The sequence below is a fragment of the Salmo trutta genome, chromosome 13, assembly GCF_901001165.1.
Source record: "Salmo trutta chromosome 13, fSalTru1.1, whole genome shotgun sequence".
Classification (NCBI taxonomy): Eukaryota; Metazoa; Chordata; class Actinopteri; order Salmoniformes; family Salmonidae; genus Salmo; species Salmo trutta.
In genome coordinates, this window is record NC_042969.1 from 71,758,879 (window position 1) to 71,785,015 (window position 26,137).

Here is a 26,137-nt window from a genome sequence, read left to right on the forward strand (position 1 = left end):
AACAAATCAGTCTCCTGCTCACTGGTTGTCTGATCACATTCTCCACACCTCATTACGGGACAAGGTGCTTTGCAGAGCAAAGAGATTGTAATATCAGAGCAATCATCTCAATACACGTAAAACTGTCAAGGTGTATAAATGAACATGTTACCACTCTCCCTCTCCTGCTTATGTCATCTAGCAGATAATCAGACTTTATCTTACTTTGAGATGAAATGTTATTAACATAGACGTTGGTGTTTAAGTGTTAAATATCAAATTACATATCTTTCTGAACAAATCAAGAGCCTCCTTGGATTAGAAATGCATGAAAGCTAACAGGGAACATTGTAGTATGCTCTTAAAAGCCTGACAATGTCCTCAAAGTGACTCCAAAGCAATTAGAAGAGCAATGTTTTGCCTTCAGAGCTTGTATAGGCAGCCTATACCAAAAGAAAAAACTGCAAAGGCCAAAGTAAGTGGAAAACCATGAATATTGGTATTTGAGCAAACAATTCCCCTAACCAAGCACTGTCTTAGTGTAGGATAACTCTCATTCTGCCAGAGGCATGCAGAAAGATGGCTGACTACTTGATTTATGTATCCATAACTTAAATTTGATGTATTCTAATGGGAAGTCAATTTGTTTCCAGGCAGTGTTTCATTGAGATTTAATGCACTTGTGATTAAGGTGACCCCATTATATGCTAATTACTCAGCATGCCCCGAGAACCAAATTTTGTATTATTAACATTGAGCGAGGAAGGGAGGGAGTGAGAGAGAGGAAGAGAGCGAGAGGGAGATAAAGAGACAGAGAAAAAGAAAAAGAGATTCCCTCTATGAACATACCAGATGTCATCAAATTACTCTCCCTAAGTTATTTTATTTCTGTCTGCTACAGAACGCACCATACTGTACGTCACAGACAGGGGGAAATAGTTATAGGCCACCCTCATATAGCCAGCCTAGATCAGCACGACGCGCTGCTCAGAGAATATCAAACAGGTCGAGCAGAGGAGGGGGTGGGGGGATGGGGGTGGGGGTGGGGGGGGTGGTGGTGGGGGGACCACTGTGTCAGGTAATTGGAAGTTTTGTAAAGAAGCAGAAAGTTATTATCGGTGGCGCTGCGCCGTGCCCTGCCGTATGATTGCCATGCTATTTAATAGAGCAGCTGAAGCCTGCCACAGAAAGCCATGAAGGTCCCCCTCACTGGGTGGTGAATACCACCCACACAACTCGCTAAGGAGAGAGAGAGAGGAAAAGAGAGAAGGAGAGAGAGGAGGGGGGCATAGCATGATTCAGAGAGGGATGGGTGAGCAGGAAATGCAATTCTTATTCAACCGGTAATCTAGGCATTGTTCGGAATGGCACTACCCCATTTACAAACCTGCCACAGTTCATTAACTCACAAAAACAAAAGAATCTGAAAAAAATATTTGTAAAGTTGGTTTTCTATTTTACCACAATGTGTAAGCAACAGGGCTCATAACTGCATGCAGTCTCCTTCTGACATGTCTGGTAAATGACAATTAGAAGAGCATCATCACAGCAATTTCCCCACCTGATTATACTGCCAATTGACAGCGGTGTTATTTTGTGGCTAACATGAGCACATTATGTTGACAAGGGATAACAGGAGGGTGAGCCCCAGTGTACAGGAGGGTGAGCCCCAGTGTACAGGAGGGTGAGCCCCAGTGTACAGGAGGGTGAGCCCCAGTGTACAGGAGGGTGAGCCCCAGTGTACAGGAGGGTGAGCCCCAGTGTACAGGAGGGTGAGCCCAGTGTACAGGAGGGTGAGCCCTAGTGTACAGGAGGGTGAGCCCCAGTGTACAGGAGGAGGCTGCTGGAGGAGGGGAGGGAGGAGAGGATAAATCAACCTCTGTCTATATTGTCACTTCACATTGGTTACAACTCACATTCTGAAACTTGGTTTGTTGTTGTGCAGTATTTGATTAGGTTGATGGTCTAGTGCTGTGCTGTGGTGCTTGGTTGGTGGTTGTGCTAGTGCTTAGCGTTTGGTTGCCCTCGGGTCTTACCTTGGTATCTGAACAGGAAGGACCCAGGCTGGGTCTGTCTCTGGCTGTGGAAGTGGATGGTGATCTGGTTGCTCCAGCTGCGTACCACCAGGCCCTTCAACAGGATAGACTCGTTGGCCAGAACAGAGGGCTCCCCACCCCCCACGTCCTCAAACGTCACCTGCTCCCCCTCCCACAGGCTCACATTCATCACCTGCATGGACAAACACACACAGAGAGGACCAGTTCAGTAAAGGACACACATCAATACATACAAGTACATAGACTTGTAAAGAGGATGACAGAGAAATGTGGTCAGATGAAGCCGCCTGCCTCCTTCAATGAGGTTTTACCATCATACGATGGCACCTAAGAGATATGCCTCCATGTCACTCTGCATAGTTTATTCTCATATAAAACCCAGAGATATGTCTCAATGTCACTTCACTGAGTTTACTCTCATATAAAAACACTTAAGAGATATGCCTCCATGTCCCTCCATACAAAATCTTATCAACTACAGTACCTTCCCCCAGGAAGGGAAGAAACAGAAGTCAGTTTTCCGGGCTGTTAATCTAACATGGAAAAAGGAAAGACTGTATATATGAAATGACAGACAATTAACACCGAGTCCAATATATGTCAGAATCCATCAGCTGGAATTCCAGAGTACGATTGGTGAACGTTGGGTGACAGAAGATGGTTCCAGGCCTTGACCTGTGAAAGCTCTGTTCCAAAAGGGTAATAGACGTGTCAGATAGAAGGAGCAAAATCAAAAACAGCAGAATAAAAAACACCAAAATGCCCTGACGTGAATGAGAGACCAGATAAAAAGAGAAAGGGTGAGAGGTGAGAGGTGCACTGCGTGGGGCCTTTAAGCTAGCACAAAATGATGAGTGGTCATCTGACGTGTTTATTAAACACGTAACTATATAAAGTCTCTGTGATTGTGCTCTTATGAGGACAGTGCTGCTATAGCAACAACTGTCAACATTTTCCTCACACAATACCTCATAACAACAAAGCAAAAACTTTTTTTTTTATGTTTGCTCATTTAAAATACCTTATTTACATAAGTATTCAGACCCTTTGCTATGAGACTAGAAATTGAGCTCAGGTACATCCTGTTTCCATTGATCATCCTTGAGATGTGTCTACAACTTGATTGGAATCCACCTGTGGTAAATTCAATTGATTGGACATGATTTGGAAAGGCACACACAGTCTATATAAGGTCCCACAGTGACAGTGCATGTCCGAGCAAAAACCAAAAACCAAAGGAATTGTCCATAGAGCTCCGAGACAGGATTGGCCGCCCGGCCAAACTGAGCAATCGGGGGAGAAGGGCCTTGGTCAGGGAGGTAACCAAGAAACCGATGGTCACTCTGACAGAGCTACAGAGTTCCTCTGTGGACTCCACCAATCAGGCCTTTATGGTAGAGTGGCCAGACAGACACCTGATCGCCTGCTTGAAGTTTGCCAAAAAACACCTAAAGGACTCGAACCATGAGAAACAAGATTCTCTCATCTAATGAAACCAAGTTTGAACTCTTTGGCCTGAATGCCAAGCTGCACGTCTGGAGGAAACCTAAACCTAACAACGACCCAAAGCACACGTTCAAGACAACGCAGGAGTGGCTTCGGGACAAGTCTCTGAATGTCCTTGAGTGGCCCAGCCAGAGCCCCGGACTTGAACCCGATCGAACATCTCTGGAGAGACCTGAAAATGCTGTGCAGTGACACTCCCCATCTAACCTGACAGAGCCTGAGAGGATCATACCCAAGAAGACTCAAGGCTGAAGTCGCTGCCGAAGGTACTTCAAACAAAGTACTGAGTAAAGGGTCTGGATAATAATGTAAATGTGATATTTCAGTTAATTTTTTTTATACATTTGCAAAAATAGTTTTGTAATTATGTGGTATTGTGTGTAGATTGATGCGGGGAAAATATGATTTCATCAATTTTAGAATATGGTTGTAACGTAACAAAATGTGGAAAAAGTCAAGGGGTCTGAATACTTTCCGAAGGCACTGAATAATGCACAACAACAAGTTGATGTAGTTTTAATTAACTCATGGCTACAGCATTGGATAAAAGTCCCATTAAACAAAGGTCATCACAACCTAATCACATTATCCTGAAATCCCCATGCCAATGAAATACTTCCAATATACTGTTGGGATAATAGTCCCGACTGTCTACCTAACACTAATCTAATCCCTGGATCAGCACACGTCTGTCTGACAACATGGACATGGTTTGTTTTGTTGATATGCAAACAGGAGGTCAACAGCACGTTAAGGTTAAAAGCATCATAATCCCTTAAAGTCGAATTACTACAATATTAATTAGGCTCCTCCCCCAGAGTAAACAACTATGTCCCAATCACAACATTCTCGGTTGCTTACTATATATTTAAAAGACACACATGAAAATGAAATAACCCTAAATAATTCAAGTGACACTTTCCAATAAAATAAACATCAGATTTTGGAGAGCATGTGGGGAGATGTATGCTTTCTGCTTCCTGTATCTCTCCCTGCAGCAAACCACTCCCCCTCTCCAGAGATTGCCCTTCTATCTCTACAGAGGTAAGAAGGAACAGAGGGAGGAGGGAGGAATAAAAGAAAGAGAAGAAAGGAGAAAGCTCCTCTAATTAGGTATCTTCGTTCCCTCCTTCAAATGGTCCCACGTTGTGTGAGTGTCTGTGAGGGTACGTGTGTGAGTGTCTGTGAGGGTACTAGAGTATGTGGGCTGCTAGCTAATTATAGACAATGATTAAGTAGGGGGTAGGGAAGTGATAGAGCACCAGCACTAACATCTGTTCCAGACAGGAGAACTGGGCCATGAGGAGGAGAGGAGAGAGAAGAGAAGAGAGGGAGGAGGAGATGGGAAGGGTGGGGAGATAAAAAGACAGTCAGGGCCATGGAGAGTCATGGTTCTGCTGGTTAATATTGAGGTATTTCTGTCTGGGCCACCTGACACAGTGACACCTGGTCCAACACTGGACACAACACACACTGCTACACAACATACAGACCACACAACACACATAATACCATACACAAAAAAAACTAAGATTTGTGTAAATCACAAGGTACAAATCCTGGCATACACACTGAAAAAGGGAGACTGTGTGATTTCCTGTGTGCATTCATATGCCTGTCCTTGAAATGGTCTGGCAAGGCTGTCACAGACAACAGTTGCTATTACATGAGACCTGAGGCCACTCAATGGTAAGAGAGAAGCAGTGATTAGTTAAGCTCTTCCAGAGGAAATTGAACACAGTGTCACCCTGAGCTGAGTCTTTCTTCCTTAAAGCCTGTTTCTATTTGATTGCCTGTTTCTATTTGATCGCCTGTGTAATCCTGGTTCGAGGGGCTGGTTGAATGCAGATCTGTTGAGGTTGTTCCTGCTGAGCCAAGGTCGGCTGAAGGTGAAGAGCTGAGTAGTTGTCTCCAGAGAGAAGAGATTACAGAATGTGGAAGCAAACTGGACAGCAGGGACCAAACTATACTGAACAAAAAAAATTACGCAACATGCAACAATTTCAGCTATTTTGCTAAGTTACAGTTCATATAAAAAAATCTGTCAACTGAAATAAATTCATTAGGTCCGTAATCTATGGATTTCACATGACTGGGCAGGGCCACTGAGGAGCAAGGCCCAGCCAATCAGAATGAGTTTACCCCCACAAAAGGGCTTTATTACAGACAGAAATACTCCTCAGTTTCAGATGATCCCACAGGTGAAAAAGCCAGATGTGGGGGTCCTGGGCTGGCGTGGTTACATGTGGTCTGTGGTTGTGAGGCCGGTTGGACGTACTGCCAAATTCTCTAAAACAACAGCGGTAGAGAAATTAATATTTAATTATCTGGCAACAGCTCTGGTTGACATTCCTGCAGTCAGCATGCCAATTTACATACTCCCTCAAAACTTGAGACATCTGTGGACATTTTAGAGTTATCTTTTATTGTCCCCAGCACAAGGTGCATCTGTGTAATGATCATGCTGTTTAATTGCTTCTTGATATGCCACACCTGTCAAGTGGATAGATTATCTTGGCAAATGAGAAATGCTCACCAACAGGGATGAAATAACATGTTTGTGCACAAAATCTGAGAGAAATAAGCTGTTTTTTTTGCGTATGGAAGATTTCGGGGGAAAAATCCAGTGGCCTCAAAAGACTCAGGTCCAGGCTCAGACAACTCCGACTGAATGTATCCTATCAGCTAGCTTTCTCATCCCACAGAGAGTATAAGAGCAACGAGGGTAAAAAACCCACAGGCTAAGCTTCACTCATCCTCCTAAGAGATGGAACATTCACATGCTTTCCGCGTCTGCACTTATCTCATTTTAACATTCACCTCAGCCGTTTCGATCTCATTATCACCACAATTCCTACACGCCTGTCGGAAAATTGGTTTTATGCAGCACGCCTGAATTAAGCAGGGAAATTATAGACAAGGGACAAAAAGTCGTAGGGCAAGGAAAAGCCAGCAACAACGTGAAAATAAGAGTTAGGTTATATGGAGTGAATGGAAATCATTTGTAGCCATGCTGTGAGAGGCCTATCATAATAAACTGAGTATACCAAACATTAAGAACACCTTCTTAATATTGAGTTGCATCCCGTTTTGCCCTCAGAACAGCCTCAGTTCATTGAGGCATAGACTCTACAAGGTCTTGAAAGCATTCCACAGGGATGCTGGCCCATGTTGACTCCAATGCTTCCCACAGTTGTGCCAAGTTGTCTGGATGTCCTTTGGGTGGTGGACAATTCTTGATAGACAAGGGAAAACTGTTGCTTATGGAAAACCCAGCAGCATTGCAGTTCTTGACACACTAAAACCGGTGCGCCTGGTACCTACTACCATATCCTGTTCAAAGGCACTTAAATATTTTGTCTTGGCGATTCACCCTCTGAATGACACACATACACAATCCATGTCTCAATTGTCTTAAGTCTTAAAAATCCTTATTTAACCGCTCTCCTACCCTTCATCTTAACTGATTGAAATGGATTTAACAGGTGCCATCAATAAGGGATCATATCTTTCACCTTGATTCACCTGGTCATGGAAAGAGCAGGTGTACCTAATAAATATGGAATACTTTATATTCAGTGTGACAGCATTTCAGTGGCAAATGTTGTTTCATGCAATAGATGTCCAGTAATCCACCTCTGTTCCACACAGAAACTTTTAATTGAAAGTTGCTTTTTCTGTATGCAGTTTATGTACTGTAGTGGTAAATCTGTATCTCCTCTACACTATTATTTCCAAGGTGGAGAGTAGAGCATCAGAAAAGCATTAGCTGTCCACTTATTCTCATTGTTGGCCTGTTTTACTGATGTTAATAGCTGCTGTATCCAGATCTCATTGTCCAAATGAGCTGAATTAAGAGGACAACATTCTGATCGAACATTAGAACAAATCCTAATAGAGAGGAAGGAGCCTACGGCAGTATTTATTAACATGGTGTTATATTGATCCTGTTAGTCATCCAACTGAAACACTCTGGAAGGCAACTCTGCTTCCCAATTCTTCTTCTCTCTCCCTCCCTTATTTATTTCCTTTCTTTCTCTATGTCCTCCTTGTTCTGTCTCTAAATCTCAAAAGACCTCTTGAATCCCTTTCTGATCTCTTAATTCATCGACTCTGTCCCTTTGTCGTTATGTCCTCTCTGAAAATGGTCTGTTAAGTCTCCAACAAGGTGACGTGGGAGAGGTAGGGACAGGAGAGTGAGGGGAGCTGCCTTACAGCCTACAGACTTACAGCATCCAAGACAGGTGAGCAGGCTGAAGATACCTACCAACACTGACTCCTTGACCAGGACAAATCTTTTAAAAAAACACCAGAAAATATTCTAAAGTGCTGTACTGCACTCTCCACATCTAAAAGCCCTGCCTCAGTCACATTGGTGAACTTCAAATCCTCTCCCAACAATAGCAAAGTACAAAAGAGGCAAACAGAGTGCAGAAGGAGAGATGAGTAATGGACTTTTCCTCCCTCCCTCTCTTCTTTCCTTCATTTCACAGTCTCTCTTAGACTCTCTGACTATCAGCCATGGCACTGGAGATTGGCCTGTGTGGCAGCAGGTGTGACTGTGACTATAGCCACTTCCAGAGAGTGGCTGTGGTGTCGTGAGTGTCACCATGTGGGAGCAGTCACCGGTCAGTCATCTCATCTACTGCCTGATCCTGTCAGTGTCTGCCTGGAGACAGCAGGTGCATATCACAAAATGAGAGGCAACTCAGGATGTGAACTAACATGGCTGCCATCACTGCCACTTGTCCCGCTGAGTAAAGTGTTAGGGATAGAAATAAATAACACTGAAAATAACCAGCACTTCGCTCTGAGTCAGAGGACATTACAGTCTTGTAAGGACCTTTGTTGGCTTAGCTGGAAAGCCCACATTCACAAACCGGGTGTCTGAGAGACTTCTTAAGTATCTGGGCTACTGTTGGGCTGAAACAGACTATATATTGTGATTCACATCCCCTCTTGTCTCAGTGAGGAAAGAGCAGTGAGAGAACAACAGTCAACGTAGTCACAGCGAGTTATTCACACCGTCACCCAGGTGGTGCAATGTACCGGTGCTCAGTAGTGCTGACAAGACAAACAAGCACAGTGAGATCACTGAGAGCTGGGCTCTCTCACTGCCACTAAGTGCATCTCCTTGTTTCTCTTTCCCCCAGTGTTGAATTCACAGAGCCCATGTGGAATCTGCTAATTGCACTTCTCCCAGCTCCTCTGTGGCCCCTCCATGGTTCCTAACAGGCATCAATCAGCCCACAACAGGAGGAGAACATACACTGTGACAAAGGAAAAACACAAGGGGCCTGGTCCAGAGAGAGGAGGGAAGAGGCGAGGGGAGGAGAGGAGAGGCCTGGTCCAGAGAGAGGAGGGGAGAGGCGAGGGGAGGAGAGGAGAGGCCTGGTCCAGAGAGAGGAGGGGAGAAGCGAGGGGAGGAGAGGAGAGGCCTGGTCCAGAGAGAGGAGGGGAGAAGCGAGGGGAGGAGAGGAGAGGCCTCTGTGACACCAGCTTCTCCAAAAGCTGGATAGAAGTAGAAATGATGTTTTATAGGATGTGGAGGAGTGGAGGCAGCTGTTTGACAGCTTCTTCTGCCTGAGCTGAAACACCAGAGCCATTAGGGAGCGGAAATTTCAGGGATAGAGATATTGGTTTGACACACAGCACACATGCTACTCCTAAGACTGGGTTATTGTACAGTACATATTACTGGTGAGCTCTCAGTGCTGAAGATACTGCTCTTTCCCACAGACGATGACAGGTCATTAACAGGCCCTTGTTTTTACTTACCTCCAGTTCCCTAGTTATGATTGAGTCGTGGACTATCTATCAGGAGATGAGAGTGGATTGGGCCAGGGTATTGATTCTTGTCCCTCCAGCAGTAAAAGGTCTGAGCCGTGTGCTTTAGCGTACTGGGAGTCACTGCGTCTGGCTAAGAACAGCTAAAGCCCTGTAGGCTAGAGCCTGAACTCTACTGGTGTTCAGTCAAGGAGGGAGCGACTGAACAGTCAGGCGACTGAACGCTGCATGCCTCCTCTTCCCCTCGGACACACGGTAACCTAAAAAATTTGTCAAAGGTGCAGGACACACATATTTATGGTAATAAGGATCTACATGCAATATGTAGCCTACATGTTCCAGTTGTGTGTGGCTCATAGCTGAGGTTGATTCATCAATTATCCTCTGCTCCCAGGTTTATGTCATCTTCTGCAGTCTGTGGTGCACGTATGTCATTTCACTACGAAGTGTGTGCACAATGGAGAGTTATTTGCATATGAGAGAAACAAATCCTCGACTCACAGAGAGAAAATGGAGAAACAAATGTGTTTGAACATGTATATATTTTCGAGCAATTTTGTTGTAGCCCTAGTTGTAAAGTATATCAAGATGTCAATATTTCCATGTATTTAAATATGTCATATCATCCCAGACAGTCACTCTTTAGTGAAGCACTCTTCCTCAGTCCTCCAAAAAGTATCAGGGTGACACTTCTTACCGGATATTGAATTGACAGACTGAGCCACCCTTTATTAAATTGTCCAAGCAGTGACCAATGCATCCCAATCAATCTCTGCCATCAACCCAGACAGACTCTGCAGATAGAACTGTACTTTATTGAACTGTGCCGAGGTCCACTTAAGCCAGAGTAGTTGGGAATATTGACCCATCAGTCGATACTCTTCAGTACTACCCACCATGGCTTCAGTGAGCTGCTTAAAGGTCCTCTCCCACCACCTGCACACTTCTGGAGTGGACAGAACTACTGGGCTGGACATGTTTTAGCTTGGCCTGCAGTGTACTGATCTATGAACTGACACAGGCATGTGGGACTACAGCGGAAAGTGAATCAATCCTGATTATCATACTTTCACATGACAACACTGTTGGGTGGTTAACAGGGGGTCTCTGACTTTCAACCAACTCCCACTCCTCCTCGCAGACTGCAGCTTAAACACGCTGTATATAACGGCACATGGTAAACCTGATGGGTCTTGCCTTTGTGTGAAGTTGTGAGGGTGGTACTGTATACTATATAGACTTGAGGAGTTTGAGAGCTAGAAACACTTTTCAAGCAAATGTCTCTCTCCATCCCTCCCTTCCTCCGCCCTGAGGCAGGGCCAGAGCAGTAAATACTGGAGACCCTATGGTCTGATGGAGCAGTGCACTAGGCAGGTGTGGGCCGTAGACCTCAAAGCAGGGCAAATAAACAAATGCTGCCCAAGGAATAGTCCACATCAGTCTTTATCTTCTAAGGCCTACATCAAGGCAACCATTTAAATCCATCTTATGCTAAAATGGATGATAACCTGGAGTTGTTAAGACCCACATTCTACAAAGCCCCCTGGTCTAGAGAAGTCTTTTGAAGTAGATTAATCCAAAAGATTTCCAGATAAAAGGAATTATCAACCCAGTCTTTTAGAAACAGGATGACACCACCTGAAGTGTAGAGGGGTGAAAGGGGTGTAGAGGGGTGTAGACTGAGTGTAGTGGGGTGTAAAGGGGTGTAGAGGGGTGTAGAGGGTTGTAGAGGGGCGTAGGGGGGCGTAGGGGAGGCGTAGATGGGCGTAGAGGGGCGTAGGGGAGGTGTAGAGGGGCGTAGGGGGGGCGTAGAGGGGCGTAGGGGGGGCGTAGGGGAGGCATAGAGGGGCGTAGGGGAGGCGTAGAGGGGCGTAGGGGAGGCGTAGAGGGGTGATCCACGCATTGTCTGAATGACACATTATTTAGTCAATCAACCTGAGGGTAAGGTATCTTTAACGAAGTTAAGAGGAGTTGTGGAGGCATTTTAACAGGAAGACATTAAAAGAGTCCCGTAAACAAGCAAAAAGACTGGACACATAATCCATAAGTAATTAATTAAGAGAAGAAGCTTCCTTACATCTAAGTCACGTTGAATAATTCAAGACGAGGAGATAAGAGAAGAGAGACGTATACTGAGTGGACAAATCATTAGGAACACCTGCTCTTTCCATGACTTAGACTTGCCAGGTGAATCAAGGTGAAAAATATGATCCCTTATTGATGCCACTTGTTGAATCCACTTCAATCAGTGTAGATGAAGGGGAGGAGACAGGTTAAAGAAGGATTTTTAAGCCTTGAGACAATTGAGACATGGATTGTGTATGTGTGCCATTCAGAGGGTGAATCGCCAAGACAAAAGATTTAAGTGCCTTTGAACGGGGTATGGTAGTAGGTACCAGGCGCACCGATTTTAGTTTGTCAAGAACTGCAACGCTGCTGGGTTTTCCACACTCAACAGTTTTCCCTTGTCTATCAAGAATGGTCCACCACCCAAAGGACATCCAGACAACTTGGCACAACTGTGGGAAGCATTGGAGTCAACATGGGCCAGCATCCCTGTGGAACGTTTTAGACACCTTGTAGAGTCCATGCTCCAAATAATTGAGGCTGTTCTGAGGGCAAAACGGGGTGAAATGTAATATTAGGAATGTTTTTTACACTCATTTTATGTACACTCAGGGTGTACATGTGCTGCTGTCCCGGGTGTTAGCAAGCGCAGGCAGGCAATGATAGGAAGAACAGTGGAGAGGAAGAACGTTCACCTCTCTCCACCCTCCTCCTCCTCCTCATTTTCTGTTCTTTCGCAGAAGACATGAAGCAGCTGGGAAGGATTTGCGGTACATATTAATTTCATCCAAAATATATTAGATCAAGCATCTGGAAGGTCAGTGGGGTAATGGCTATTATATATTTTATGAGAGCAAGAAGCTGAGCTGGAGAAGTAATCATGTGGATGAGGGGCTTCAGGTGGAGGTAGATGTCAGTTTCCTAAGGTCAGTCGCTGCACAATAACAGTAAATACCTTGGAACTGAGTGGACATCATCATCATGTTGAATGCAACATCCAAAAATTGCCATTTTGGATGTTGCATTTGGGTATCTGATGTAATTTCTCGACAGGATGTGTCAGTCTTGTGTGTTCCTATGTTTTATCCACCATATTTTTATAGACAATCACTGTTGTTGATGTACAAAATTAACACGCTTCTGGCAATAAGAGTGGCGGTCTGACCTGTATCTCTACTCCATAGCCCGTGTAGACCGTGACGGTGTAGGTGCAGTCCACAGAGGAGTAGTAATGAGAGCTGGACGGCTGGGGCGTCTCTATGTAGCCCTCTGGTGCTGTCAGGTTGAAGATACAGGGAACTGCAAGGACAGAAGGAAAAACATTGAAGACCAGTAACACCCCTTCACTAACTGGCATGGGGTGGAGCATGCTGGAGAAGACTGCCCAGACAGAGTTTGATGGAGAGGAGTCATTGATGGCCTATGCTCCCAAAGGAGTGATTGGCCTAAGTAAGTAAGACTAACCCTCCCTGGCCCCATTCTCTTACTCACTCACACCAGCCCCCCTACGTTAATAGTGTTTCAAGGTTTTCAAATGTTCTGCCCGAATCAACAGAGGCCCTCTCATTCTATCCTCTTTTGTTGTGTGGCTCGAGGGACAGATCAGGTGGAGGGAATAACCACAGACAATTTTCTGGTCGCCTTGAGGTCTTTCTGCTCGACCGCTTTATTTGATTTCTGTCTTTCTGAGTTTCCTCCAGAGAGAGGGATGACAACAGGAAGTTACTGTGTGATTGTATGTGCGTGCTTCGGTGCTTGTATAGGCATGTGTGTACGTGTGTGTGTGTGTGTGTGTGTACGTGTGTGTGTGTGTACGTGTGTGTGTGTGTGTGTGTGTGTGTGTGTGTGTGTGTGTGTGTGTGTGTGTGTGTGTGTGTGTGTGTGTGTGTGTGTGTGTGTGTGTGTGTCTCAGACATATTGGGAGATTTCCCCATCCTGCCCTTCGTTAGTTGTGAAGGGGTCCCCGTGGGTAAAGCACAAATGAAGCAAAGCCTGTGTCTGGAGCGTTCCACTCTAAGATTCCAACCTGGACTTAGGAATAAACGTAACATAGTAAACGTAAATCTGTCTCTCTTCAGTGGTTATGATATGTTATGTTTCTTATGGTATGTATTCATTTGTGGATGTCCGTCATCCAATATGTATGACATGTTACAAATTACAATACGTATGACATGTTACTAATTACAATTCGTACAATAATGTTATGAATTTGCAATACCTGGCAAATGTTAGCTAGATGGCTAATGCCTACGTTAGCTAGGTGGCTAACGTTAGCTAGGCTGGGGTTAGGGTTATAGTTTAAGGGTTAGGGTTAGGTTAAAAGGTTAAGGTTAGGGGAAGGGTTGGCTAACATGCTAAGTAGTTGCAAAATAGCTAAAAAATGGTAAGTAGTTGCAAAGTTGCTAATTTGCTAAAATGTTAAAGTTGTCAGTGATGAGATTTGAACACACAACCTTTGGGTTGCTAGAAGTTCATGTTATGCTTCAACGCATCCACTCCAACCAAACACCCTCCTTTTGTTTTTTGCCTTAGGTAACCCTTTCCCTTCCCTTCTGTCTTATGTAACCATACCAAACATAACATGTCATAATAATTTGAGTGTCCTGTATTTACGTTTACTATGTTACGTCTATCTAGTCTATGAGACCAGGCTGAAATTTCTCCTTCACTCCCACCATAACACAAATGTGTCTCAATATCTCATGTTTGCAATCTGGTTTCCACTCTATTTCAGGAGCTCTTGATTGAGTGTGAGAGGAGCAGGAATACTGATGTTGTAATTAACTTAAGCCCCTTGGCTGTTTAGATATGTGAGCTGCAAACAGAGAGGATTGAGAGTGTGAGCACAGTGGTGTCTCAGACAGACAGACACAGAGCTGCTGTGTTGGAGACGGTGAAATTCAGCCACTTTACAACTCACCAAGGCCCAGGATTATCTCTAGAACTGTATAACGAGAATCTGAGCATGCTCTTCATTATACAGTATCTTCACAATGAAGACGGAATCATGGAAACTGGTGTTGGGTGTTGTATTTGACAATAATTCGTACACTGTATGTCTCTGGTTCAGAGTAGGTGATCATTAGAAGTGTGTAGCTACATAGCTTGGCTATGTTACATTACCTGGGTTGGGCAGGCTGGTGGTGATGATGGTGGTTGTGGTTATAGTGGTCGTAGTGGTCTCATCATCCACATCACCAGATACTGCAGAAGTGTCCATCGCTACACCATCACTGGCATGGCTCATGTTGTGTTCTGCTGACTTCCCTTTATCCTTCTCCACTAGAGTGGTCAACGCTGGGGGAGTCATGGGGGATGGGGAAGGGACCTCAGAGTGCCTGTCACCCATAGGAGCAGCCAGGTTGTGGGTGTTTGAGTGGGGAGGGAGGGCAGAGGTGTGCATGACAGGAGTGGTCAGGGTATCCATGGCATCAGCTTCTTCCTCTGTCCTCCTCCCCCTGCTATTGGTCAACGCCCCTCTCTGAGTCACAGAGACACGCCCCCCTGGAACAGAGCTACCCTGTGTTGCCAACGGTGACGTGGCTGTTGCCACAGTGGTAGTGGTTGAGGCAACATCGGAGAAAGCCAGCGCTTCCTTGTGTGGCACCGTGTGAGTGGAGGAGGGGTCTCTAGCAAAGTGGGGACCTGAGGGTGGCATAGTGGGGTGGGTATCCACACCCCCACTGTCCACAAAGAAATGCTGCTGTCCTTGGAGGGACTCCTGAAGGAGGAAGCCCTTGTAGAGAGTGTGATGGTTGGGGACATTCAGGGGAGGGGCAGTTGTCACCAGGGGGATCCCTCTGTCAGTGTCCCGTGTGTTGGGGTGCGGGCTGGGGCCTCCACCCTCAGACTGTCCCCTCTGTGTGACGGACGTCCCATCCTCAGAATAGGAGCCTGGAACAACACAAACAGAACACATACAGTGAGTTCCAAAAGTACTGGGACAGCATGGTGGTAGAAATGACCAACTTTGTTATGCACATGCGCTGTATGAGCCTTGAACCTGTACATTTCTACTGTCTGTTTCTCTCATGTAAGAAGAAGCCAGTGTTTTTCCTCTCTTGTTTTTAAGTAACTTGGTAACATGGCCAAAGACAAAGAGCCTCTGAGAGTGACCACAGTTTTTGAGTCCATCTTGTTATTTTCGTATCTTTCAAGGGCACAGCTGTGTGGAGACATGAAGAGATCAGAGGCTAGCTTGAGCTGCAGCGACAATTCTATCAGCAGAAAGGAGTAATAAAACTGATGTTCTTATTTGTTTGTACACTATGTTCCCATCGTGATCTCACACACCTGCTAAACTGCCACGTAGACAAAGGTTATAAAAGCTGAGACCCAACTATTGTTCGTTGGGCTCTTAACTCTGCACTGTTGAGTGGATTGTTCACTGCTCCAGATTTGCAAATCTTATAATAAAAAGTTGTTGTTTGAAGAATCTACAGTCTCTTCCTTTCTGGTTAGAATTTCCACAAAAATTCTTGGTGACGAGGATGAGATGGCTAATTCCGTTTGCTGATCGTTTCCGGGTACACCAAGGTTAACAACGTGCAGGGGCTGCATTAGACGTAGCTCAGGGAGCCCACACTCCGCCTGAGTGGAGCAGACCTGCCAGCAAGCATCAGTGGACGGATATGCCATCCCGAACAATAAATTAAGGGTGGGGCAACTTAAGTGCACGGTAAAAAATAGATATTGTCTTTGTGACAGATTACTCTACTGTGTGCAGAGGAGAATTCACTGTGTGTGAGTTTCACTGTGTGAGTTTTCATTGTGTGTGAAGACCATGTCTTAGTGCAAGGAGGGCTCTACTGTGTGTGGAGAAAACCCTGTTTTATAACAGAGGTATTCCCGGGTAAATGCGCATTATTGGGAACAAAATCCTGTGTTACATAGACAAGCAAAAACATATTTTTCAGAATAAGTGCCTATTTTTTTCTAACAATTAACCAATTCTTAGAAAAGGAAGTCGTTCCTAATCAAATATTGTTGTTTATTTTGGTTTTTGAGCGTGTGTGTAGACAGAGTTTTCCACAATGGGAGCCAAGAGCAGCAAGGGAGAGCCTTGCCTGTCTGACCTGCTGACTGGAGGTAATGGCGGATAAGTGGGGCAGGGACATTCTGGAATAGGTACCGCTCAGGCACAAGGTAGCAGATTTTCCCTTTAAAGTTGCATTAAGTGAAGCCTTATCGACAGAATGTAGGAAGAAGTTGCAGGATTTTGAGACAACCAAGAACGGCAAAGCAAATAGGATAGATTGGGATGATTTCAGGAAATGGGAAAGAGAAGCAGAACACAGGACTAATAGGAAAGTTAAAGGCATAATGGTACAAGAAAGTAAGAAAGAAGGATAGATGGAAGAAGATAAGAGAAAAATAAGAAATAGGGATGACGACGACAATGATTTTCCACCCACATATTCCACCCCTGTTTCTCCTGCACCTCCCCAGCCAGTGCCTTATGTTCCTACTCCTGCCCTAGCTCCAACAGTCCAACCACCTATCTATCCTGACCTGAACCTGATTGACTTGGGGGGAGGGGCCAGTTCCCAACAAACCCCCCCATGAGGAGCCAGAATCCGTTTTACACACCACCCACATTGACTCCCATGTCTGGTGTTGATGGGCTCAGGGAACTCAGTCCACCATAATGTCAAGCCCTAGAGGTCTGATTTGCTCTCCATCCCCCTCAACCGTAACAACAAGAACTGTCCCAAAAGGGGAACCCGACATAACCTTTCTCATCCAGGCACCCCTGGTAACATTCCCAAATCCACAACCTCGACCAGCTCCTGATGATCCTGGTCATGCTGATTGGCACCCAGAGGTCCACATCCAGAAGACAAGACGAGATGAAGGAGATTGCCAAGGACCTCCCTCACCCCACCAAGGACGCAGGTGATTTCACCACACAGCTGCTTAAACTGGTCAAGCTGTACAAACCATCTGCAGCTGAGGTTGCCCACATCTGGAAGGAAGATTCGATGAGAACCACCTCTGGGGTGAGAATGGAGCCTATCAGACTCAACTGATTTAACCGTATTAAAGAACATTACCCAGCTATGAGTGATTCGGCAGCTGTCCATAGCTGCACACAAAAGGCCAAATATGTTTCTAAACCATTCTACATTCATGTGGATGCTACCATGATTATGGATAATCCTGAATCCTGAATAGTGATGAGTGAGAAAGTTACAGAGGCATAAATATCATCCCCCCTCCTGTTATTGTACTGGTGAGAGGTTAGCATATCTTGGGGGTATGATATAAAATGCTAACCTCCCCTGTTATTGTAATGGTGAGAGGTTAGCATGTCTTGGGGGTATGATATAAAATGCTAATCTCCCGTGTTATTGTAATGGTGAGAGGTTAGCATGTCTTGGGGGTATGATATAAAATGCTAACCTCCCATGTTATTGTAATGGTGAGAGGTTAGCATGTCTTGGGGGTATGATATAAAATGCTAACCTCCCCTGTTATTGTAACGGTGAGAGGTTAGCATGTCTTGGGGGTATGATATTTGTGCATCTGTAACATATTCTAATTTGAAATGACACAATACATTATTTACCATTTCTATTGGGCACAAAATAATCTGAAACACAACAAACGCATCCCACAAACTGAACTGAACTGACTTACTATATTTATATGACTTGTAAAAAAAAAAGCACAATGTACAAATTTCTTCTTACTGGAGCAGCATGAGTTTTGTAAAATAATTCACTCCTTGGCTGGTATTAAATAAAATCCACACTCGGTATGGCAATGACATGTGAAAGCTGTTGCCAGGGGATAGAAGACTGAAAATACACACACAGAGACTATAGGTATTGTAGATCCTTGCTGGCTAAAGTAAAACATCTTAAACAATACTGCATTTCAAATACTAATAGTATTGTTAAAATTAAACTGGTATTTGAGGCTTTACATCAAATGTCTGACTGATAATAGGGTCTCAGAATCAGATCTACAATAAGAATTTACAGTAGTACTATCAAAGACATATGTATTTGAAGAGGTAGCAAACAGCATACTGTAAGGATCAAATGGTATTACCATAGATATATATGGAATAACCTATATAACCACAGGGTTATTTGTTATAAACCCTCTGCACATCTCCCTCTCTCCCCCTTTCTCCTTTCCTTTGTCAGAAGCCAACACTTCAGGAGACATAGAGAGATTCACAGAGAAGGGAATAAACTTCAGCGGTACTTTGATGTTTATCATTTTAGTTTTCTAAAGGCACCACCAGAAAAATAAAATTGGCTTATCTTGAATAAACCATGAATTCAATATAAACTCCATTGATTAAAGTTCTGAGAAACCTTAACATCATGGCTATGAGGTCTGGGCTCAAGGCTTCACAAAGCACGGAAGCAAAACTCCTTCTTAGGGAAGCATGGCCAATCCAGTTGAAAGAAATCCAGTAGATTCCTCTTGAAAGAAAAGACCCATACTCTTGCATTTTATTTTGAAACTACATTATATACACACACACACACACACACACACACACACACACACACACACACACACACACACACACACACACACACACACACACACACACACACACATTGAGTGAAAGTTGGCTACATCATCTCTACGCTGTACCATGAATAATTGAACACCATGGTGATGTTTTAATCTGAGTAGCCTGGGTCTCTCTTGGGTCTGGGCCTGGGTGAGAATCTTAAAGCTGAGTGGTGCTCTCGCTCTTGAATCAACAGTAGTACACAGGGGTTCAGACCAGAGGTTGGAACCGGTTCAGGGAACAGAACCGAAAACCGGAAAATAACGAGATTTTCAGAAGAGGGAAAGAAAGTGATCTATATGGCTCTGGAACAGAACTGTTATTTTAAAAGCATGGGAACCGGTTAATAATAACGTTATTTTACGATCCGGACTATTTTTTCCAGTCCCACAAAAAAAAGCAACGAAGCACCTATGCAAAGCCCTCCCTCTGTCGACCAGAACTTCTTCCTGCGTCTACCTACCAGCTGAAAATCTTTGCCAGTGTGTGCATGTAGGCTGCCTGCCCCTCCCCCTCCGAAGCATAGCTGTAGCCTGAAGTTACAAGCATGATTCAGAAGATAGGGAGAGAGATTTTTTATTAGAGATTAATGGATTCACTTTTCAATGCTAGTAAGAGATACTATAGTTATCACATTTCACATTGGATTTTTAAAACTTCTTAAGGCTAGGGGGCATTCGGAAGTTCGGATGACTGACGTGCCCAAAGTAAACTGCCTGTTACTCAGGCCCAGAAGCTAGGATATGCATATAATTGGTAGTATTTGATAGAAAACACTCTGAAGTTTCTAAAACCATTAAAATAATGTCTGTGAGTATAACAGAACTGATATGACAGGCGAGAACCCGAGGAGAATCCATCTGGATCTTCTTTTTTTTAGGTGTCTGCCCATCCAAATCCTTGTTTATGGGAAAGTCAAAGGAATACCTCCCAGATTGCAGTTACTAGGGCTTCCACTAGATGTCAACAGTCTTTAGAAAGGGTTTCTGGCTTGTTTTTTGAAAAATTAGGTAGTAGTTGTAGTTTTTCAAGGTGGCTCTCATTGGACTGTAGTCTTGTGGCATGGGTGGATGAGGGCGCGCACTTCACTATTTATCTCCGGTATTGAACTTACTACATTCCATCTTAAATTGTATAGTTTATTTACATATTAGGGTACCTGAGGATTGATTAGAAACATTGTTTGACTTGTTTGGATAAAGTTTACCAGTAACTTTTGGGATTCCTTTGTCTGCATGTTGAACGGATGGATTACTGAATCAAACGCGCCAACTAATCTGACTTTTTTGGGATATAAAGAAGGACTTTATCGAACAAAACAACTATTTGTTGTGTAGCTGGGACCCATGGGATTGCAAACAGAGGAAGATCGTCAAAGATAAGTGATTTATTTTATCGCTATTTCTGATTTTTGTGACGCCTCTGCTGGTTTGGAAAATGTTTTTAATGTTGGTGTTGCGGGGCGCTGTCCTCAGATAATCGCATGGTAAAGCCTTTTTGAAATCTGACAACGCGGTTGGATTAACAAGAAGTTAAGCTTTTAAACAATGTAAGGCACTTGTATTTTCATGAATGTTTAATATTACGATTTTTGTATTTTGAATTTCGCGCTCTGCTGTTGTTTTATCCTGGTGAAGTTGTCGAGGTGGGTCGCTAGCATCCCACCTAGCCCAAAGAGGTTTTTAACTACAAAAAAGGTAAGATTTGTTTTATCCTGGTGAAGCTAGCTAGCTTCTCTGGTCCAAAGTTGAGCCAACTCTGAAGTTCAAAGACATTTAAAGTTCCTCCATAGAAGCCGCTCCTCAGGAGGTATAATTATGTGGGCCTAAAAGCCAATTTATGCTTTATCTGAAAATGTGGTGGGAGGCGCCGTATGGATGGTGTGATGCCTCCGGAGGCATGCAGAGGCCGTGCGCCGCCCAAATTTTGTAACAAAGGGGAGGGCACTGTATAGCTCCGCATTGACATGATTGGTCGACAGTAGGGGGGAGGGGTCCTGTATAAACAAACTCCCTTCCTTGATGACTTCCTTCACAACAGCCCTGCCCTGCTCCGTGAAACGCAAGATGTATGAATGCCCTGACTTCTGCAGAAGATTGAACATGCAGCGCCTTTAATTCAGATAATGCATGTCATTCCAAGATGCCCAGCGTTTCAAGCCAAGCCTCCTCCTCCACCCTCTCTCGCTCTCTCCCTACCCGCAAAATGTCTGTCACGCCCTACACTTGTCTTTCCATCACGCATGTAAACAACTCACTGAGATATAGCTTGCCATAGCTCCAGAGCAAGCTGCTTTATCCACACAGCATGATTTGTGAAGTAATTAATGAAGAGCTAAATGTAAAACAATTATGATTTCAGAAGTTTAAAAAGGAACAGAAAGGAACGACAAACTGTACAAAATATGTTTTGAAACGGTTCAGAACTTTATATTGCTGGTCGGAACAGTGGAACGGTTCCAAACCCTGTTTCAGACAGTGGTTTCTCTCTCGCACCTCCTCCTGAACCGCACAGTTTTCCTCCTTATCAATCACCCCACAAAGTCACACACGCACACACACTTATCGTGTGGAGCATCTTGACCAATGACATTCCTATTATGGAGGACATATTAAAAGTGCACTAGAGATATAAAACCAGTAAGAATGAAGAGGAAAAGGGAAAACTCTGACTGTGCCTCAAATGTAATGTCTTTGATTTGTGTCCTGCTAGATTGTTTCGCCCACTTAAGTATAACACACACAGGGCCAGATAATGAATCTTTTGAGATGGTACAGAGATAACGATGTGCTGCTAGTCTACTCTAATTACGTGGGCAGAGAAATCAGAGAGATGCTGTGCTGTAGCCCAGTTATCATTTACATTACACAGACCAAGCTTTCCACACAGCGCAGAGCTACAGACAGCATGCATAACAGGGCACTAGACTCACACACACAATAGTGCCGTACCGCAGTTTCGCGAGGCAATAATTCAAATACAATTTTAGATTTCAGAATAGCAGAGCCATTTTCTCTCCAGCCTTACTTCGTCAAAGTATGATGACCCGTTTGTCTTGGAAGCACATAGAACATATTTGACATGTTACAGTTTATCACATACAGCAAAAGGCCATTTACAGCACCGGCATGAGATACTGATTCAACATGCAAACAGGAAGTGAGAAGGAAATGATGGGAAGCTTCCAAGCTTTGAGCAAATCAATCAAGTGGTGTGGGAAAAGAAATACCAACCAAAGATGTCAAAATAGTGTGTTCTGCATGGCAACATGCACAATAAGACCGTCTGATTAGATTTCTCTCTGTCTTTGGAGCTCAAATCAAATCAAATTGTCCGTTATCCTGTCTGAACAGGCTCTGCTTCCCTCCCTCAGAATATGAGGAGTAGGTAGATAATATCGTATCAACCATCAATTTCATAGTTGCATGTCTGAAATGTAATATTGACTTAACAAAAGTCAGACAATATAGGGCTAGAGGATAGCTCATATTGATTAGTTATGGTAGTACACAAACTAATAGAGCCCCACAGTGGAGGTGTCATAATATAATAAACCTAGCGGTTTTATGGGTATTATGACTCATACTGTGCTACTCTATAGGAGAGAATAGAGGCTGAGGCCAGAAACACATTCACACAGAGGCCATTTTCACTCTGGTCCTGTAAAACCATGTCCTTTACACTCACCCAATTACACCCAGCCAGGCACCTTTGGAAAAGGTCATTCTCTCATCTCCATAATGACCAGGGACAAAGCCCAAGCAGGTTATCTCTCATCTCCATAATGTCCAGGGACAAAGCCCAAGCAAGTTAGATCAATGCAAGGACACCTGCTATCAGTGGAGCTGTATTGATTTGTGGATCTGAGAGGAGAACACTGATGAACTCTGCTGAGGGGCACTGAGCCTGCTACTTTACCCAGGCAGAGAGGAGAGGACATGCTCCTTTCTTACAAGTGCTTGTTGCAGCGTTGTTTCGATGTTTCAATCTGAAATCATCAAATCTAAGCTCCAAGAATGCATCAATATTCTTTGCTTTCTTCTAATGTTTTGAGTACAGTGGCTTGCAAAAGTTTTCATCCCCTTGGCATTTTATTTTGTTGCCTTACAACCTGGAATTAAAATACATTTTTGTATCATTTGATTTACACAACATGCCTACCACTTTGAAGATGCAAAATATTTTTTATTGTGAAACAAACAAGAAATAAGACAAAAAAATAACAGAAAACTTGAGCGTGCATAACTATTCACCTCCCCCTCCACCCCAAAGTCAATACTTTGTAGAGCCACCTTTGCAGTAATTACAGCTGCAAGTCTCTTGAGGTATGACTCTATAAGCTTGGCACATCTAGCCACTGGGATTTTGGCCCATTCTTCAAGGCAAAACTGCTCCAGCTTCCGCTGGTGTACAGCAATCTTTAAGTCATACTACAGATTCTCAATTGGACTGAGGTCTGGGCTTTGACTGGACCATTCCAAGACATGTACATGTTTCCCCTTAAACCACTCGAGTGTTGCTTTAGCAGTATCTTAGAGTGATTGTCCTGCTGGAAGGTGAACCTCCATCCCAGTCTCAAATCTCTGGAAGACTGAAACAGGTTTCCCTCAAGAATTTCCCTGTATTTAGCTCCATCTATCATTCCTTCAATTCTGACCAGTTTCCCAGTTCCTGACAATGAAAAACATCCCCACAGCATGATGTTGCCACCACCATGCTTCACTGTGGGGATGGTGTTCTCGGGATGATGAGAGGTGTTGGGTTTGCACCAGACATAGCATTTACCTTGATGGCCAAAAAGCTCAATTTTAATCTCATCTGACCAGAGTACCTTTTTCCATATGTTTGGGGAGTCTCCCACATGCCTTTTGGCAAACACCAAACGTGTTTGCTTATTTTTTTCTTTAAGCAATGGCTTTTTTCTGGCCACTTCCGTAAAGCCCAGCTCTGTGGAGTGTGTACGGCTTAAAGTGGTCCTATGGACAGATACTCCAATCTCCTCTGTGGAGCTTTGCAGCTCCTTCAGGGTTATCTTTGGTCTCTTTGTTGGCTCTCTGATTAATGCCCTCCTTGCCTGGTCCGTGAGTTTTGGTGGGCAGCCCTCTCTTTGCAGGTTTGTTGTGGTGCCATATTCTTTCCATTTTATAATAATGGATTTAATGGTGCTCCATGGGATGTTCAAAGTTTATGATATTTTTTATAACCACAACTTTGTACCTGACCTGTTTGGAGAGCTCCTTGGTCTTCATGGTGCTGCTTGCTTGGTGGTGCCCCTTGCTTACTGGTGTTGCAGACTCTGGGGCCTTTCAGAACAGTTGTATTTTTACTGAGATCATGTGACAAATCATGTGACACTTGTGTGCAATCTAACTAATTATGTGACTTCTGAAGGTAATTGGTTGCACCAGATCTTATTTAGGGACTTCATAGCAAAGGGGGTGAATTACATATGCACGCACCACTCTACCGTTTTTTATTTTTTAGAATTTGAAACAAGTTATTTTTTTTCATTTTCTTCACCAATTTGGACTATTTTGTGTCTGTCCATTACATGAAATCCAAATAAAAATCTATTTAAATTACAGGTTGTAATGCAACAAAATAGGAAAAACACCAAGGGGGATGAATACTTTTGCAAGGCACTGTAGTAGCCAGTGAAGGATGGTGGTAAGAAGAGGACATGGGAAAACAAGGAAAGACTATTGATTTTACTGAGTTACAGTTCATAAAAAGAAATCAGTCAATTTAAATAAATTAGGCCCTAATCTATGGATTTGACATGAATGGGGAGAGGCGCAGGTATGGGTGGGCATAGGCCCACCTACTTGAGAGCCAGGCCCAGCCAATCAGAATGAGTTTTTCCCCACTGTGAGGATCGATGCTGGAGCGGAGAAGCAAGTACAGGGAGAACATTTAATAAACAGACATGAAACAGAACAGGAACAGCGTCCGGGCGGGGGAAAAATAAAGACATCAATGCTGACACAGGGAACAAACTGAGGAGCAGACAGATATAGAGGGGGTAATCAACAAAGTAATAGAGTCCAGGTGAGTCCAATATTGCACAGCTGTGAGTAATGACGGTGAGAGGTGTGCATAATGAAGGACAGCCTGGCACCCTCGAGCGCCAGAGGGGGAGTGCGAGCAGGCGAGACACCCACAAAAGGGCTTTATTACAGACAGAAATTCTCCTCAGCACCCCCTCTTCCCCTCAGATGATCCCGCAGGTGTAGAAGCTGGATGTAAAGGTCCTGGGCTGGCGTGGTCACACGTGTCTGCAGTTGTGAACGGTTGGACATACTGCCAAATTCTCTAAAATGACGTTGGAGGAGGCTTATGGTAGAGAAATTAACATTTAATTCTCTGGCAACAGGTCTGTTGGATAGTGCTGTAGTCAGCATGCCAAATATACACTCCCTCAAAACTTGAGACATCTGTGGCATTGGGTGGCCTTTTATTGTCCCCAGCACAAGTTGCGCCTGTGTAATGATCATGCTGTTTAATCAGCTTCTTGATATGCCACACCTGTCAAGTGGATGGATTATCTTGGTGAAGGACAAAATGCTCACTAACAGAGATTTAAACAAATCTGTGCATAAAGCTTTAGAGCAATAAGCTTTTTGTGCATATGGACAATTACTGGGATATTTTATTTCAGCTCATAAAACATAGGACCAACACTTTACATATTGCGTTTATATTTTTGTTACTGTATGTTGAAACATCTATCAGGGAGAATGTACCACAAAACACAAACCCATTGACTGAGAAGACACAATGTGATGTTGGTAAATCAGAGAAGGCCTCATATTGAACCCTGTGGTAGCCAGGACACTATGTTGTAAAGTGGACCCAATGGTCTAATGCTTACTCTTTAAAAAGTGGTTCATCAAAACATTTTTTTTTGTGTCCGCCGCCCTGTCAAGTCCCTCTTCCTTCTGTGTCGGACCGATTTGCTCAGCTTTGTGTTTAGTTGGAAAGTTGTGCAATTGCTTTGCTTTCCAGGCATGCAAACAGAGAAGACACCACCAGTGCATGAAAAACTGGATTACTGTTCTTGTGATGCAGCCTCTAAGAACTCAGAGAAACTGGATGACTAGACCACCACATCTGGAGAGGCTGGATACATATCTGCCATTGCTATGGCAGTAAGGTAATAATGTATTATGAAAAATAATCTCAGATTCAGATTACCAGTATA

The 26,137-nt window shown here is 43.9% G+C and overlaps 1 protein-coding gene across 2 annotated transcripts in view; it reads right to left on the minus strand.

The window, feature by feature from the left end:
• The window catches only part of LOC115206470 (seizure protein 6), a 136,012-nt gene that overhangs the window by 51,937 nt on the left and 57,938 nt on the right, over positions 1-26,137 (minus strand). The window contains exons 1-4 of one of the 2 annotated variants that reach the window (XM_029773506.1): positions 15,693-15,733; positions 14,523-15,293; positions 12,562-12,695; positions 2,016-2,208 (exon numbers count right to left, since the gene is read on the minus strand). In XM_029773506.1, the coding sequence (XP_029629366.1) occupies positions 2,016-2,208; positions 12,562-12,695; positions 14,523-15,057 (862 nt within the window). In that variant the 5' untranslated portion in view covers positions 15,058-15,293; positions 15,693-15,733. Of the gene's footprint in view, positions 1-2,015; positions 2,209-12,561; positions 12,696-14,522; positions 15,294-15,692; positions 15,734-26,137 lie in introns of those variants that run through there. The other variant, XM_029773505.1, reaches the window with a different exon arrangement.